Source organism: Rhea pennata, chromosome 2 (assembly GCF_028389875.1).
Source record: "Rhea pennata isolate bPtePen1 chromosome 2, bPtePen1.pri, whole genome shotgun sequence".
Lineage (NCBI taxonomy): Eukaryota > Metazoa > Chordata > Aves > Rheiformes > Rheidae > Rhea > Rhea pennata.
The window spans coordinates 25,455,684-25,475,071 of record NC_084664.1 but is presented as its reverse complement, the minus strand read 5'-3'; the positions used below and the strand labels follow the sequence as shown (position 1 = coordinate 25,475,071).

Below are 19,388 nucleotides of genomic sequence, written 5' to 3'. Positions count from 1 at the left end.
CAGCAGCAAAGCCACCGCAATAACTACTAAATGGAAGCAGAAGTAAGAAATCAGAGGTGGGAGAGGGAAGCAATTTCTTCAGCTCATTTATTTGACAAAGCTAATGCATCACCAAATTATGCCCTTAGAGCAACTGCTCCCAACTTGTACTCAGGCTGAAGTTTCAGGAGGAAAGGGGTGGAGGGGAAGCCTGAGCCTGAAAATTCATCCATTATACCCAGCTATGTTAAGTAGTCTTATAAATAACAATACTTCTACAAATGTTGCCTCTTACTTCCTTCTGACAACTGCTCAATAGCATCACTATTGTTCTATATGCATACTATATATGTGCATACTTATGCGCCCACATATATACCCACATGCTCTCTACTGCAAACATCATTATCTGCCTGATAAGCAGGCTCCATCTGACAGCCTCGCATCAAGGACAGGTTCAAACAGAAGAGAATTTCAGTAGAACTCACTAGTGAGCTTATTAGCAGACCACTGAAGGAGCTACTGGTCTGCTGTGAGGATTGAAAAAATAAGCACTTGCATTTTAAGTAACATAAAACAAGATGAGGGTTTTTTTTTCTCTTTTATCAGTCAGAAAAACACATGAACTATTACACCTTTGCCACATTTGCCTTGAAAGAACCCTAGAATAGGCAAGAAAAGCTACATAAGGAATTAGAAGCAGGCTACATTTTGATTTTTTAGCTCTTTTTTAACACTATTGATAATCAGTCTCTAGTCCACACCAAAAACTTAAAATGCCGTTTGACTTCAAGGCATTTTTTATGTTGTTAATCAAAACATGCTGGCTAATATGCATTCCTTGATTAATGTTCTTCTCTGTTTAAAACCGAATGTGATTAGTTTAAATGCAAATATTTAAACATCACCATAATTAATATTTTGAAAAGTCTAACACACTGATTTCTTTAAATGGGGTTTCTTTACATCCACTTTACATCCAAACTAGATGTCTAAAGTGGCAAATATTGTATTGTAATATGCAAGACTTAGATACATTATTTTTTATTAAAGATGCATTCTTAAAAATATGTTAACTGAAGCTATAAAGGCAAGTGCCCATGCTGACAATTGAAATTTTCAAGTGTGATTTGCAGCACTAATGTGCAATTAGAGCTTTTACAAGTGCAATCACAACTGGAGTTGCATAATAATCATATGAGTTAACCTTAGCTTTCTTGGTTGTCAAATCTGCTTGCAATAAATAAATAAATCTATTTCATAGAATCATAGAATCAGTAAGGTTGGAAGGGGCCTCTGGAGATCATCTAGTCCAACCCCCCTGCTCAGCAGGGTCACCTAGAGCATGTTAGACAGGGTTGCATCCAGGCAGGCCTTGAAGATCTCCAGAGAAGGAGGCTCCACAACCTCTCTGGGCAACCTGTGCCAGTGCTCCGTCACTCTCACAGCGAAGAAATTCCCCCTCACGCTCAGGCAGAACTTCCTGTGCTTCAATTTCTGCCCATTGCCTCTTGTCTTGTCACACGGGGCAACTGGAAAGAGTTTGTTCTCATCCCCCTTGACACCCTCCCTTCAGGTACTTGTACACATTGATAAGATCCCCCCTCAGTCTTCTCTTCACCAGGCTGAAGAGGCCCAGCTCTCGCAGCCGTTCCTCATAGGGCAGATGCTCCAGCCCTCCGATCATCTTTGTACTGGACTCTCTCCAGTAGCTCCAGGTCTCTCTTGTAGTGGGGAGCCCAGAACTGGACGCAGTACTCGAGGATAAGGCCTCATTGGGGCTGAGGTTTCTCTTGAGAAAAATTACTTCAATTCTCTGCCTTCTATCTCCATCCCCTCTTGTCTTGCTTTCTCCTCCACCCTTTAAAAACTCCTGCTTTAAAACAGCACAGTGAGTGTAAAGAGGAAGGGGAGAAAGTCATGTGAGTGGCATTGTGTGTTTTAAGTTATCACACCCTTGAAAGAATATCTTTTTCTTGAGTAGAGACTGATGGAGATAAGGAAGATGCATGTCCCTCAAGTGAAGAAAGCAGCTGTGCAAAACCAAGCTCATCATGTGTCCTCTGTCCTTCCCAATCCGCAGCCATTGCAGAGCAGAAACTATTATTCTTGAAATGTTGAAGCTACCCAACCCTTCACTTCATTCTCTCATCAGTAAAACTGGTTCATGCCATCAACCATGGAGATTTTGAAGAGATTGGTAACTGAGACATAATTGAGAGCTACTGCCATCCATATTATTAAAGGAATGCTTTCAGACTGAGAGCTATCCAAACACAAAAATCTTCCAGTTTAATCTGGCACAACTTTATTTTATTATTCCCTATAATACAATGGCTTTACAATCATTGTCTGAAATTTCTGATCACCAATAAACTTAATTTTAAATCAAGACAGGATTCTTTAATATTGATTACGACATTTTGATAGGAATAAATTCAATCCTCTGGAAAAAAAAATTCAGGTGACTCTCAGCGAGTTCTTACAATTGACTGTTGGTCAACTGCAGTCACAATAAACAAAACTATTGATTTTTTTGCAAAACGTGTTAAGGAAGCTGTAAGCTATTTTCTATATTCTCTACCAATCATCAACAGAAAAAGTAATTTTTATAGCCAGCACTGTCTAAAGCAGAGCATTTTATTACAGCGCCATACTAAATGACTCTGCCTTTTAGAAGTCCCTTGCACGTATAATAGTTATTTAACTTTTCAGTTCTATGTAATTTTTTTTGAAGAACTGTGAAAACACTGACAGCTTTGGTTCCTTTTGATTGTAGATACCAGAGATTTCAGAAAACACCAAATAATACAATTTTGCCAAAACTAAAAAAGAGGAACAGAGATTCAAAATTAGTTTTCTTTTAGTTCTTCCTCCTTTCTTTAAGTACTGAGTCCTTAAGATTGCACATACATTGGTAAGCTAGATGTGCCCGGGACTGTTAAGCCCAGAAGCCAACAGTTCATGTCCTGCATCTATACTATCGCAGCTCCCTCTGATATCCACCCACCAGAATTGGTGCCAAGTGTACTCCCTACTGGGAGTGCTCTTTGGTCCCCACTGACTTCCAGCATGTGCCCAGGATTGTCTGGAAGTGCCTGCAGTCAGGAGTGAAAGGTGCGCTGGAGATCACACACACAGTTTCGCAGCACAGACTCCCACATGCCTGGAAACATTTGCTGGCATTAGTATAGATGCAAACCGGCAAGATACTGATTCAGCATATAACAAATTGTTGACAGGCTTTGGTGAAACCCTATAGGAAAAACTGTTATGCAAGTTTGAAAAGCTGTATGTTCTCATGAACAGCATTTCCATGGATCTGTGTTAAAAAAAACCCAGACTCTCAACCCAGTCCTATTCTAAATGAAGACTTAATCCTTTGTAAAAACTTGGCTATCAATCAGCTGTTAAGATGCAGGTAGAGGAGATTCTATTTCTAAACGAAACTTGTATTTATTGATCATCTGGAAAGAACAGCAGAATTCCTAAGTCAGAGCATCAGCTCTGCAATGTTTGTGTTGGTCATAGGCTTCTTAATTAAATCTGTGAAGCAACTGGCAGGCTCCATGTTATGCAGTATTACCTATGAATGCTGTTTTCTAGTTTCTTTCTGCTTTCTCCTTTAGCAGTCTCTTTCTCCCAATTCTTTTCATGCTCACTTTAGTGATTCTCTTCTTTAAAAAAAAAATGTTCAATAGATGTTCTTACTGTCTCGTAGAAGGCAGTCTTTGCAAGTATATTGTTCTGTATTCTATCTGATAGTCTGTTGAACAGTGATTTTCAGGCTCCATCAGCCTAATACTAAATATTTAACTCTTTGTTTCACCTAGAATTAGTATTGTAAGAAAACTGAGGCACACTGAACTCATGGACATGACAAAGCATTCTCACATTCTCCACAAGCACAGCTGTCCTAGGGCCCTTTTCGAAGTGTCTCAACTGGACCAAAAACTCTTTGTCCCATGCTTCCAATTAGCTACTTCTAAGCTTTCAGAGAAATTTAGGAAACGCCTGTGGATTTGTAACAAAGAATGTATTCACTTCTCCAAAGCAATCACACATAAGAGGAAAGATTATATCAGTATTATAAATCAATCTCAACCTTATTACCAAGTTATTTCTTCTCCTTGACAGTTAACATCTCTTCACGGCCACCATTACCTCATTTATCTTCCGTAATGTTTTGACCATATCTCACCTTCTCCCATTTTGGTCACTGATGATAACCTCTGACACATCTCGGTTCAGCTTCCCAGGATAGAGATTACACAGCATCAATCCCAAACATGAACTGAGAATGTAGGAAAAGCAAAAACTAGACTGAAGTGCAGTTGTTGATACAAAGGCTTATCTTGCTCAGTTATTTGGACAGGACTCTGAATCCAGAAGAAAGAATGTCTGGAGAAGAAAGGAAGATAACACTCCAGACTAAGAAGAATGGGAATTTTAATGGAGACAGAGATAATAATACAAAAAGATCAGAAAGACTCAGATATGAGGCTAGTAATGAAGGAGCTAGTTCTGGAATGCTGCTCTGTTTCCACTCGTGTAGATGAGACACAGTGGATGTCTGGATATCTGCTTTTATTTTGCTCCTTGAGACACTGATCCAGTGATGTGATAATCCATGGCTGGATCTGCTTTAGTGCAGCAAATCCACACACTTCCTATTGCAATAAAACAATAAATAGTGAAAATATGTTCTCCAAGTTATCTGTCTTAAGTTCACTTTCACCATATACAGTGTCTATCCAATATCCTGTACCACAGGGCTCATTGCTGGATGAAACCTCAAAATTTTTTGAAACATCAGTAACATTTTCACAATTTTCTTGAACAGCCTTCTTATCTGAGGACAGATAACTCACTTTCACAGTGATTCTGAATTGCTGGGTTTCTTTCGTAGTATGCAAGTACAGGAAGACACATTCAAGATTATAACACTTGTAACAGCTTGGAAGTGAATCACAGAGGAAGCCCTTACATCCAAATTTCAGGATTTTCAAACGAATACATAGAGCAATCTTTAAAAAATATCAACCATGGAAGTGATTTAGTAAGTATGATGTGTGTGCATGTGTGTCTATGTGCACAGGTGTATACATCTGCAAACACCAACTACAAGGACTCAGGCTGAGGGACAGAGAAATCTCAAAATAGGCCAACACTTAGCTTTGTATAACTCCCATATTGTTTTCAATATTGGTAAGATAGAAAGTAATCCAACATCTCAAAGCAGGCAGATAAAAAGGTAAGAATATCTGTATTTTAATGGCAAAACAAATAATGACAACTTTATTCTCACAATTACAGGCTGTTAAAATCTCTGAAGTTAGCAATTTAGCTGATCTAGAGCCACCTATGGCTTAGAAAAGGATCTCTTACTCAGCCTTAGAAAAGTTTCCCTACATTAAGATGTCAGAGCTCATCTCTGTTTATGCACTGGCTGCTTTCCATGATAATCAGATCCTTGGCTACTCCAGTGGAAAAGAGACTAATGCCGTGTTTTTCAGACATTACTTGTTTCTCCTACTAAAATCGGCTTAGCTTCCTGCAGCACAGGACTGCATCCTACCAAATCACAGCATAACAATTAGCTGCTTCGCTCTGTATGCAAACAAGAAATACAATGAAATTTTGTTTCCACTTCCTTTGTCTTACCAACTCCACATCCATTTAATGCTTCCAGCATTTTTTCCTTTAACTACAGCAACTATTTCTTTTGATACTTTGTGTTATATTCTATTGTTTTATGCTTACACAACTCAGTTTATAGCATCAAAGCCTTGCCTAAGTGGATGTTGATATTTTCATCACTAGCATTCTCTACACTTCTCAAATAATCTATCACACTTACTGTTTGCAGCTATCAGTCTTAACAGTCACAGTTCACACTAAGCATAGGAGTTACTTTATTGGGATTCCACCCAATCTTTAAACATTGGCACTAGCTATCTGATGAAACAAAGTTAACCCCACATCACCTATATTTAAGTGCTGTAATTTCACAAGTCTTGAAGAACAATGGAATCCATTCAGATTTGACGAGACTACTTCACATTCCCTATATAGCACTGTGGGTCTAAGGAAAGGAAAAAATTAAGTCATTTAAAACGTATTAATCTGAGAAGTAAATTAAAGCATTACTCCACCACTTCTTCTCCAAAGAAGTCAGGAAAAAAAGAGTGTTTCAGTTCAAAACACCGAGAAAATTTTGTCTAAGATGCAACTGATTTGAAGACAGAGGCTCTAGCAGCAATTTCAGACCCACAGGAAGGGGAGCATGGCTGGCTGAGCATCTGCAGAAAGAGACAACGCAGCTTCACACCGAAGGGTTTGAGGGAAAGCATTTTGTTTTAAGAAGCAACAGAGAACCTGGTATCCATGACTAAACAGCACCAATGACCCTGACAGCATGAGCAAATAGTGCGATTCCAGCCCAGTCCACAGGTCAGAGTACTTTGTGCAGAATCTGCCTCCAGTGCTGGTATCACAGCATGACCACAGAGGTGATGTGTTTTGCTGCTCTAACTACTCCGCATTTTACTAGCAAAAAGTTCAGTTACTCCATTTTTGGGGCACATATAACACAATTTTTGCTTGTCCAATTAGATTATGCTTTCTGCTGTAGTAAAAAAATGTATATATATCAGTGCACAGGAAACATAAGAAAAACATAGCTTTTTACCAAGGCCATGAAGGACATGTGGGGAGAGGAGTAAGGGGTACAGAATATAACACATATGCGCTATACAACGACAGAAGAGAGCTTTTGCCGTTGCAGCACTCCCAGACCTCCACAGCGTATGAGAATTAAGGAGCTGAGCACTCTGCATTAGCAGCCCCTAGAAAGATTAAATAATTGCCAGCCAGGATAATAATTACTTTGACTTGCAAATCTGCAAACTTCACAGAGGTGGAAGGGATTCGAGAGAACAAAGAGCACACCATGCAGAACTGCTGAAAATGCCAAGTGATCGCGCTCAGTCTTGCAGGTATCTTTCCTCCTCTCCCCATATGGCATTTGTATAACTAGTACGCACTCACAGCTGACAAAATCCATACTCTAAAATAGAGAAAATAAGAGCAAATCTAACACAATGCCTATCTAAAAATTAGATTTAATGAACTGCCTACTGTGGATTTATTTCCTGATGTGCTATAGTAATAAACCCATATCCCTTAACACCCGTGGAAGTCAAAGAGCAGAATTAAACTGGGAAGTTTCTTGGCTGCCATCTACCGTTTGAAACATTTCTGTAACAAACAGAATAATAAAAAGAAGGCCAAGCTCAAGAAATGTACACCAATAACTGCAGGGTTTTGCCTTACCTTCAAAGTTCTTGGGTAAGAACAATGTCTTTGGAATATTCTTTTAAAAAACAGTATTTTTTGTAAAGATTCCATGTATATGCATTTGGTTTTACATTTCAGGACTTATTTTTGTTGGAGTCAGATTAAAGACTCTTTAGATTTATTATCATGATATGTGCTATGACTGAAAAATGTATGTATTTTATGGTAAATATCTGTGTCTCATATTCTCTTCACATCAGATCTTTTGGGGATGTTAGGTCCAAGTCTTTTAACAGCATTTTTACAGACAAATATTTCAACCAAGTCATTGCTTATTTAATTATGAACTTGCTTAAACAGCAATAATAGAGCCTGTTACCTACTGCAGAACTAAAATTTAGTAATACTCTTTAGAAGAAATCATTTATGGAAATGATTCTTTTTGTCATAACAGTGCTTGAAGGCTACTCATACTTGCCTTGTGATCAGTATCAAGGACTAGAAATGCAAAAGTCTGTAAACTTAGTGACAGTGAAAAACTGTAGTTGTTAAGAAGATCTCTCTAGTAATTCACTAGAGAGGGATTTTACATATAAAGTATTAAATATGAGAGCACTAGGACAGAAAATGAAAAACAATATTCCAGAAAGTGGTCTGCCTTCCCTTTTCTCAAAGTTAGGTGTTGTTATCATCAATAAGTCCAATATATTCATTTCTCTCTCTCTCTTTTTCAGGGGTGCCTAGATTTCTGTCCTTGTCAACTCCTTTGCCCCATCTCCCTCTTCTTTGCTACCCCAAAGAAGCCACTGTGATACTGCAGATCTGACCAATGAGACTAGCTGCACTGAAAAAGGAATCATCTTTATTAGATCAGATCTGGAAGAGGAACTGGGAATTAGTTTTAAATGCTATAGAATGCCAGGTTATAATAGTTTATGAGAAAAGCTAAAAGCAATATTGTCTGCAATAAAGGAGACCCAGAGTTTACTGAGAGTTTATTTAGGCCTGCAAGGGGGAGGACATCTGAAATGTGACTCCTGAATTAATCCTGTCATCTACTTTGTTTATACAGAGGGAGGATAGGTCACCAGTAAGACTTCAGTATATGCTTATATGTTGAAGATTCATCTAAAATATATTGGAAATCAATTAAGTGCTTCACATGAAAGCATCTAGTATCCCTCTCTATCATTTGCATTAATTAATACTTTTCAGCCTGATGCTTTAATTGCAGAATCATGAAATAATCTATACTGAAAGGATCCTCTGGAGATCACATAGTCCAACCACCCATTCAAAGCAGGTCCAACTAGTTCGGGTTCCTTTGCCCCTGTCCAGTCAGGTTTTCAATAGGATGGAGACACCAAAGCTCTCTGGACAACCTGTTCCAGTATCTGACCATGCTCACCATGCTCACCAGCCAACATGTCTCCTGCTCATTCATTGGTCTTATGTGCGTGTAAGTGTGTGTGTGTGTGTGCATGCGTGTGTGTCTCTGTGTGTATGTTTATCTGTCTATCTATATCTTATCTTTCATATTGCTGTGGACAAAAAAAAAAAAAAAAAAAAAAAAAAGACTGAAAATCAGCCTACCAGCAATATGAAACGTAAGAGACCTAGCAGCAAAATATGGCAGGAGAATGTAAGCAGATCAGTGCTCTTACTGTAATAAATGAGGGAAATAATTAAAAGAAATTATACAAAAGAAGAACACACACAGTCCAATAAAATGTGAACAGCTAGAGTAAGTGCATTATGGTTTGTGTACTGCTTGTTGGATCATTTTGAAGCAGCACTGTAGAGGTTCATTAATAAATTAGGAACCTGCCAAAAATAACACTGGGTTGTCTTCACAACCTAGTTTCCAGTCTGTGACAACAGTAATTACACCTGTGTCTTGTGTTACCAGGGAGAGGAGAATTTGGATTAACTTGGTCCTTAGACTTACCTGGTTTGAAATGGGGTAAAGAGTGGACACCAGGCCAGGTATCTTCATTTGGTGTTCCAAGTATCTGTGCACAAAAAGGAAAAGAAAAGAAAAAAAATACTGCTTTAATGGAAGATACTTGACAATTCATAGCATACGCATAAAGCCACTCCTTTAAAGAACTCACCATACCTTACAATCTGAACCTTAAAAATGCTTAATAATTGGGAGAGAGGAGGTGGGAAGGGGAAGTGTTAAAAGGTCCAAGGATTCCCATGGTCACAAAGCAAGATGCTTGTGAGCCAGCAAAGCACATAACAGGGCTCTGTTCCAGTCAGGAAATCAGATTGCCAGTTTAACCCATACATGTTAAAGCTACTTTCCACTGAGAAGTGTCAACCTACTTGTACATCACAGATTGCTGATGTTAACAGAGCCTAGATTTTTGAACTCAAAGATCACTTAGATCCTTGTAAGCTTAAATAAGCTGAACAGATACCTAACAGATGTTAGGACAGAAGATTTACAGAGCCAATAAAGCAGCTGACCAAAAGCAGAGCATGAACGAGAACACATAACAAATAGTTTTATTTTAAATGGAGGTAGTATGCATAAAAACAGAAAATCTTTAGGAAATACTGATGTTATTGACTCATGCATTATGCTTTGTTTTTATGCACTTCAGCTATCCTCCTCCTTGTAATTTCACTCAGACTAACTTAGCAGCAAAGTGCTTAACATTTCTCAAGTGCATCTTAGATCCTCTGCTCACACAGAAAGGTCACCCCCCTGTGCCTTCGGCAAGCATAATAAATAAATAGAGGGAGCTGCTATAATTAATTCTCCCCAAACTGTTTTTGCTTCATGAGACACAACTGTCAACACTTGCTTTAAGTGGAGCTGAGAGGAACACTTAAAACAGCAGCTCTAGAAATAGACTTTGGAATGACTTATGAGATTTGGTATTTCAGCATCAGAATCTTTCTTGTTACAAATCTTCATGTAATTTCTAATATGAATGAAAATTCTAGGGATTGTTTTCAATATTTGTTATAAACTCAGACCCTGGAAAAAATAGTTGATACGTTAAAGTGAAAGCATTTCACACCAATGTAGTGCTGGTTTTGCAGTGTCATAAATGTATGAAAGCTCCCCTGACAGCCCTGCCACTATCTACACTGCAAATTTCCTGAGCAAGTGTTTTGGATCTGTACAGCTCAGGTCACTGTGACAACGCGCAGTTATTTGCACCAGGCACAAAATAGGCACAAAGTTAGTTTGAAATTCTTTGGTTCAATATGCAGAGACTTATGACACTTCAGAGCAGGCTGCAAGATCTATGCTCTGAGTCATCTGGAGCCGAGCTTTTTATCGTGTCTGCTGCAACATACATGTGCACTGAGAGCATTAAAGGAAGGCCCACTCTAGAATATTGCTGCACTCATTAAGCTATGTAAAATTCTGCTCTTGTCTATAAATTAAAGCTTAACAAAAAATTTTTAATAACTTTTTTTTTTATATTGGGAAGCCACAGCACCAAAACTTTTGCTTTGAGTCTGCCATGAACATATTTCATAAAATTTAGAAATCGACTTAAAAACTCAAAGCAGAAGTAGATGATAAATAAATATAAGTTGTTCTACAAGATATTTTGTATATTTATGACTCCAAAGCCTGAAGTTTGTTAAGTAATTTACAATACTAATGTAGATGTTATTTCTAACCTGAGAATATCAATTTAAAGATCACATTTCTACAGCATGCCTAACACCACAAATACAACAAGCAAATAGTCTACTTTAGTTGATGTATGACCAGCAGGAGTTGAAAGCAAGAGTCCAAGGTGTCACAGAAACAAAGATGACAGTATTAATTCAATTAGACAGAATAATTTCACATAGTTATTTGGACATAAAAGGTCACTGATTTTATTCATAAATTTTATTGCAGAACATTGCTTTCCGTATTATGAAGCATGAGTTAATTAGTATTTGAACAGAAGAGTTGGACACTGCAACCCTGATTCCTCACAGTACCAGTATTTGTTCCGCTATTGCTATTCGGGAGAGGGTAGTTCTGCGACTAAACAAAGAACAAGAAGTTAGGAGACACCGCTGACATGTGTCACCTGTATCATGAGCAAGGCATTTTGCTTTTGCAAATAACTGGCTTCAGTAGAAACCAAACCCCTACTAGGATGGTGACATACATCTCCAAGACCAGGAGAGGGAGCCCGTGGATCAGAAATAGAGATTCTTACTTAAGTACTCTCAATTTAAATCAGAAAATATGCTTGTCAACTTTGTAGCATATCTTAACAAATCAAAGGAAAAGCCTCTCACGAAACAGTATAAATAAAATAAAATTAGGACATCCTTCTAAACTTATGTTCTTAATTGTCTATTATTTTAGATGAGACAGAGGCAGCTAATTAACTGCACAGAGGAATATTAAAGCCAGTCAAAAAATCTGAAACTTCCAGTGAAAAGTAGAACATTTATCAAATCAATGTAATGTAGAACTTGGAGATGAGACATGGCTTATTCCAATTTAAAGGTAACATGAGGCTCAAAACAAAGGGCTTGATGAGAGATCATTTTTGTAATCAGTCTTGCATGACAGCTTTTTGTTTCATGACTTTTCCAATCCTTTTCTATAACAACATTACAGTACATCTACTGTCACAGCATTTAAGAGCCAGCTACAAATCAGTTCTGTGCAATGGAGTTGTCGAACTACCTACAACATTTGTACCTTTTCACCAACATTTGTACCAACCTTTTTACCAACGTTTCTACCAACCTTTGTATATTGCAAGAGTAGCTGTCAGGCTAGTAACTAACAGGTTTTTCTATCATCTGAATGCCAAGGTAGGAACACACGGTGACAAAGACAAGAATCCAGGCACTGTTTTGTAATGCATTGTACAAACAGTATAAAGATCATCCTGCTGCCATACAATTTATAACATAAACAATTCAGAAATATGCAGTATGTAACTATCAATCAACAAGAAGGCAGCAACAGTGAAATAACTGTGTTTTTGTTAAGATGAAATAGTCACTGTCCTGAGGTATATCAACATCAAGTGATTTGATCCCATTTTTATGAAGTGTGATAAGTCAACATAAAGAACTCAGTTTTGATACCTGCTAATGCAGGTATAAAGCATAATGTGGAATTCATATGACACCACAGTGCCCTGTTTGGGAGCTTAAAAAGAGAATGAAGGGATCAAAACAGAAAATGGAGCCAGATGAGGAAGGGAGTCCAATAGGCTTCTGCTTTTACTCCCAAACACTAGCCCTTAGCAGTTCTAGTGGTTATTCAGACCAAAAAAATGGTAACACCTTGGCATCACAGAAAAACACCTAACCCATCATATGGGTGATCTTGCTCTAGTAACCTCCTGGTTCTCTAGCCAGGGTTGGAGAGCAAGCCTAACCTTACCACTGCCAGCAGAAGAGGAAGACATAAGAGACATGCCAGCCTGGGACAACTTCCTACAGCTGACCTACCAGCCTTTCATGGTCCACCACTTACTTCAAGTCTCAAGTATGCCACCAAGAGTTCTGTTTTCTTTTTCATTTCTATTTTATGCCTATTCAAAAACATGAAAATAAACACCATTGTCACAGCAATCAAGTCCCAGTTCAGCTACAGAAATAATATTTTATTTACCATGAGGGCTGTTTGAAAGAATAAGACTTTCTCTAGAAGTGACTGAATTTGCTTGTCAATAAAGTGAACATTCAACTTGCATGTTTTGATACTCTGTTTAATTGAATCACTTACATAAATATAATCTATAGTTTTCAAATTTGAAAGGAATTCCATATTTGTTATCGTTACAGATTCTGCATGAAAACCTCAGAGCCTACTGGGGTTTTGTTGTTCCACACTATATACAGTTATAACATGAAACACCCTGGGCCCATTTATTCCCTAACAACAAGATAAAATGACCTTTACTTCTCATTTGAACTTGCTGTTCAAAATCAGGACCAGATTCTAATCAAATTTGCATAGTGAGAATCTATTTATTTGAAAATAACAGATTCACAATACATCAGGGTACTGAGGGCCAAATACCCTTACTGCCAGTTGACCTTGTTACAGTTTGACAATACCAATCCACAGAAAGTTATGAAAGCAGAACCCGCTGCTCAAATGTCTACATGTAAGTAAGAAAGTTTGCATGGGAAAGGCAATATAATATATTAAGCTCTATCGTACTGCCTTAAATTTTAAGAAAAAAATGTTATTTTGCTTTTTATATCTGTTTTACAAAGACTCATCATTCACCTACTTAACAGGCTTCCCGGTGTCCAAGGAAATTATTATTTTATGGTCAGTATTATGCCAGTCTATAAACCCAGTTAGTCATGTTGTCCTGTATTCTGCTTAGAAGGTAAAAACTCTTGCTATTACTACCACATAGTAAGGTCATTCTGGATAACAATTTGTCCAGAGAAGCCATCTGAATCTCTTGTGAGATGAGCAGCAGTGCAAACATTTCCCATCAGCTCTTTCCCAAGTGCTTAGTAAAGAACAAGCATTTCCATTCGCACTACAGCTCTTGAATATACAGAGCTGTATATTATTGAAATTATGGTCTAACCCTGATTAGATATGGTGATCCTCAAGAAAGGCAATGATCTGCAGTTCAGCAAGACAAAGAGAGTGCACTCAGTGGTATTATTCAGGGTTTTGCAGCAACAAAGCAGAACAAAAAACAAGACCAGCATGCAAATGAGCTGCCTCTCCTCAGACAAAAATTATGGAAACCAGGCTAGACAATATGCTGAATTTTCAAGTTTCTTCATGTTAGGTCAACTTGATGAATAAGCAAAATTTAGTCAAAAAAATCTCAGGAGAGTGTATCTAAGGATGTTTTTGTTGAAAATGGCTTTATTTTTGAATTTTATTTTGAAAATGTTTTTACTTTATTTTTTTCCTTCCAAAATTATCAAGGGTTCTGTTCTGTTCTTCCTTCTTCCTATTGTCTGGGTAAAACATACTGCATTTAGTGACTCTTTGGCTGTCATGCATCATGAGAGACTGTATCTGTTTGAGGAAGAAAACTTAATTAATTAAGAGAATAAGAGAATGAGTATAGCAGGGACATTTCCACATTAGCAATCTGTTACTTTTGAGAGAGATTCAGAAGTTTCAGTTGCTTTGTTTTTCAAGAAAAATCTGCTATGTTCTGCAAAACATACATTTCTCATTAAACTTTCAATTTAGTTAAAAACTTAGGAGCCCTCTTCATTTTAGTTAAAGGAAAGGTTAAGTTACGGTTTTAGACTTGGCTCTTGAGGAGCAGCACAAATTCCAGGGTTGCCCTACAGCAGCTCTTCCACCCATACAGCTACCAGTAAAATTCTCCATCCTCTCTGGAGAGGAGATTATGTGATCTCTCTCTCTTTCGCTCTTCAAAAGGTGAAGAGCCATTTGCCAAGGCCTTTCCTGTTTCTATTTGCTTTCAAAATCTGCCATAACCAAAGGCAGAAAAAAAAAGGAAGACTATGAAAAAGCTTTCCAATGATCAGCTATTGTCACATTCTCCTCCTAAGGTTTCACCTTTAAGGTAGATCTTGACAATATCTTCTTCCACAATCAGTGAGTGTGTTGTATTACCACCCAGTAACATCAGTGAGCGGAAAGTATGTGTTGTAGTGGGGACTAAAGGTAGACACTTTCTTCAGCTTAGCACTTGGTCTTAGCATGAGTTAAAAAAGATTCAGTGACTGTTTGTATATTATGCACACTGACTCAGAGTCTGATGACTGACAACTCCAGCTATGCTTCCTTCTACTCTGCTGGGCACGATGGATGACAGCTGAGTGTCAAGTTTAATATCCAAAAGATAGAGATAAAAATGGAGTTGTCTCAATACCAGTATTTTCTTTTCATCAGGAGCTTAGCGGTTCAGTTTCTTTAAGGGACAGTAAATCTATCAGCGTGTGTTATGCATTTATATACTCATTAGATACAAATTTTAAGTTCTGGAAGGTATTGGATGTTCCAGGTTTCTCATGCAGAGTGAAAAAGTAACCTCATTGTTCTCTAGAAAAAAGGTCTATCAGTTAAGATGGTAACAATATCCTATCATAACATCCTATTTTAGTAATTTACTACTTTCATAAATGTTCACATGGTAGGATAAACTGGTTTTTATGATTTAGTAATTTTTAGTAAACCAGTTCTATGAATGAAACAAATAAATAATAAAAACACTATGAAAATAAGATTTGACAAACTTATTTTGAAAGCAGAGAGGCCTATATTGTAGAGAAGGGATGTGAGACTAGCAATGGAAAGTGAGGAAAGGGGCAGACTCCCAGCAGAGATTGCACATTTCCCCAAACTCCTGAGAACTTGTAACAATTTAGCCAAATTACAAGTTAATATAAAACCACAGTACATGTGAAAGGAGATACTTTTTAGCTCAGAAACGAAATGAGGGTTACTTTGGGAGGGCTGTTGCCTGCTACAGAGGGGTGAAGCAGCAGAACTGGGAACCTGTCACTCCAGCTTTTCCTTCTCCCTGTGCTTAGCTGTCTCCTTCAACCAGCAAACAACCTAAATGTCAGAAAGAAAACATCCCAGACATTAAACTAGACTTATATATTTTCAATTTCTGCATTTGGAGCTGCAGAAGCTGTAGGACAGCTCAGTAGGCTGAGACTGATTCTTAAGAAGAAGAAGAGAATCCTTGTAAACTTTTATACACCTTGATGCTGTAGATGAGGAAAAGACTGGAGAGGAACCTCATGCATAAGATGTCCTCAGCAGATTCCTCTTCTCTCTTGCAAGAAGGCAAGTGAGCCTTTGCATTGGCATTGTTGCTTGTGAGCACTCAAATAAAGTTACAGAGTTGGAATTGTTTCACTAAGGAAGACCTCGTGCAAAGAAGCACCTGCTTCTTTGTGCTTCTTCTGTGGTGAGAAGTCTCTTCCTTACCATTTGGGAGAAAACAGAGCTGTTTCTTTCATTGTGAACATGAAGGATCAAAGTAATTTTCTGCCAAAAGGAGTTCCTGCTCACAAGTCTCACTTATTTATGTATTGCTTAAAATCTGCTCTGATTTACAGAGCACAGTACAGTGTACAGAAAGGCATACATTCTGCAATTTGTATTTGCTATCCTCTTTATGTTGTGAGGCTTTTGGAATAGCCCACCCAAACAGATGCAGTCCTCTCCTAAATATGTCCCTTTTATTGATTTTTTTAATGGAAAAAGAAATAAAAGGCAAAAATCTATGGAAGATTTTTACAAAATGTACTTCCGTAAACCCTGCTGTGCTGGCTCAGCAGCTGGTTCATTTAAATTCCAGGTATGTACTATACAGGTTTTTGAAACACTGGCTTATCAGAAAAGCAATGTTGCCTTTGGATCACAGCCATTTTTGAAGACTATAAAGCCGGCACAGTTCACACTCACACATTCCTGCTCAGTGTCACAATGTCCGATCTCACTGGCATGGGCTAAGATATACTGTTTCATCACGATACTTAAGGGTCTACAGCTGTCATTCAGCCAGAGAGTTCATTTAAATAATGAACAGACCAAATTTATGTAACTTCTATGAATCACCATAAAAATAGCAAAAAAAAAAATTTTTTACTCAAAATAAAATGATATTTCTTTACAATACCATTGTTTAACTAAAATTATTTAAACAAACCAGCACATTTTGCATCAGCTCCATTCCTGACAGGGATCATCAGTGTATCAGGACCCAGTGTAAGGGTTCAGAAACAGACCTACGTTTTAGCAGAGCAAAATCCCACGCCGAAGCAGTGAGCCATGCTGTACTCCTTGGGTACTGGAAACCCTTTGTCTCTGGCCTGGTGCCTAGGCACAACACATCTGAGGAATGAGTGTATCTCATCCTGACAGTGCACTAGCACTTGTCATTCCTTATGCACAAGGACCAACATAGGCACAGCACAATAGAACCTCATTACGTGACAGAAATACATTTGTAGGGCAAAGGAAAAGCTGTTGTAGTTAAATCAGATAGAATATTATTGCTGGGCAATAATCGAGAAAATTCTTTTTCTCGTTTCAAATCCTGGGTAGATAACATACACTGAGACATATATATTAAGCCTCGCGCTCAGCACTACAGAACAGCATGATACTGGAATTAGATCAGAACATCCAGAAGTTTGCCAGCGTCTTATTTTGCCAGCTAAGGTCTTGATCTTGTAATAATCTTAATTTTGAAAAGAATCATGCAGCCACATGGAGCCCAGTGAAGCAGCAGGTATTTTGTCAAGTTTTTTTAAGCAGCCATTTGTTCAGTCTGCAGTAAATGAAGACAGCCGCTCGTGCTGCCATTTGAAGAATGTACAGGTCCAGGTGTTAAAATATTTCTGAAAGAGTGACTGCATTAATAACGAGCTTCAGTTGTGTTGGGTATATGTGGTAGATATAAGTGCACTTTTCCTGGATGTCTGAATACCCTGCTGATTCTAGCACTGAACCTGATCAGAATTCCCAATCTAAATCACTTTACAGAATGTCAAACCTTATCACTTAAATCCATTTCAAGGGATTCAGCTTTAAGTGTGCATCCCACAACAAACCACAGCATGATGCCTGGTATATACAGCACTCATCCCAAACAATAGTATTTTCCTACTATAAAAACCCAAAAGGCTTTTATACATTTGACTATCCTTCTGGATCATATGAATAGAACAGGTAAGCAGAATTAAAAATGAGAAGACTCTAAGCAGTACAAAAAAAATATTTTTTTTCTATTAAAAAATGGAGGTAGAAGATGGGAGGGGAAGGCCAGCCTACTTTTGATGGAGAGACATTGGCCAGAAGAGCAGCTGGGACATTTAAAATGATCCACTGCAGCCTAATAAACTAACACACTTCACTCTGGAGTCATCTGAAAGTTTCCTGCTAATCTTTTGATACAACACCTACCCATTTTCCTGCCACTTTCTTTGTCCAGTTCCTTGGCAGCCCAGTGTAAGAGAGATGTGCTCACTGGTAAATGCCAATGAGGTAAATGCTAAAACATTAACATGAACAAGAGCCCTGAGTCATACTGTTTACCTTAGAGAGCCATGATAATGTGGAGATCCAGAACTCATTTGCAGATGACAGGAACTCCTCATTGGACCTCCTACTCCATTGCTGGATGCTGCTTGGTCCCAGGATGCTTGGAGATGCTGACTTAGGCAACTCCTATGGACCGCTGCTCACCTGACATAGCTCCAGCATATAGGCCACCCTTGAGCTCCATATGGCTCAAAAGCCATAGAGAAGCATACACTGCAGCCTATTACTTTAGGAGAAGACATGTATGTATTTTTCTCTAAGATTAGAATCCTGGAGCTTGTGGGATCAAATGCAAACTAATTTCCTAGGCTGGTAGACTTCCCTAGTCAAAGGAACAAGCTTTCTTTGAGGTCTGGGCAGTCAAGAGGAACAAGCACCCATAGCATGGTTCATCAGCTCTTGCACTCAGCCACCAAATTCACCATGCGGCTGAAAGGTCTTTCCTAAAGGCCTCAAGTATCAGGAATCAGAAAAGGAAAGAAATCAGTATCACCAAACACCTTGTGGCTGAAATTAAAACGATTTTAGCCAATTATATTGTTGTTTGCCATTCAGCAGCAACATGAAACTTATACCACTGTTGTTTCAGCAGAAAAGCATGTCATGTGATTCTGAAATGATCATTTGACAATACTTGTTTGATGAGAAATTTGGGGGGAGGGGAGAATAAATGTAGGAAGTGTTTTTTGAAAGAACAACAAATTTTGAGATGCTCAAATTTCCTGAAAATTGGAAACTGTGGGATTTAACCATTTATTCCTCATTTAGCAGTTGTAGTTTTAATAGTCAGCTAGCAGGTGGCCTAAGACTCTTCATTTTATTTTCATTTAAATGAAGGTGAAAGCAGGTGTAGCTCAACAGGAAGAGACAGCTGTACTCACAGCTTCAGTGAATTGATTTGTTCTCTTTGACAGGAATGCTCTCAGTAACTTTGCCACCGACTTCTGAGCTCTCAAAAACTCCAAGCAAGAGGGATTACGGTCTAATAATCTACTGTCCCCATTTAAAATTGCTCTAACCTACATGCAGGCCAGCTGCAGTGCAGAGCTGTCTCTTGGTAGACTCACTGCTGGGCAAAATGGAACTGCTGAAAGGC

The 19,388-nt window shown here is 38.2% G+C and overlaps 1 protein-coding gene across 7 annotated transcripts in view; it reads right to left on the bottom strand.

The window, feature by feature from the left end:
* The window catches only part of CDK14 (cyclin dependent kinase 14), a 335,131-nt gene that overhangs the window by 101,071 nt on the left and 214,672 nt on the right, over positions 1-19,388 (bottom strand). For 5 of the 7 annotated variants that reach the window (XM_062569095.1, XM_062569097.1, XM_062569096.1 and 2 more), the window contains one exon: positions 9,227-9,290. In XM_062569095.1, coding sequence (XP_062425079.1) covers positions 9,227-9,290 — 64 coding nt within the window. Of the gene's footprint in view, positions 1-4,188; positions 4,274-6,557; positions 6,608-9,226; positions 9,291-19,388 lie in introns of those variants that run through there. The other 2 variants (XM_062569098.1, XM_062569099.1) reach the window with 2 other exon arrangements.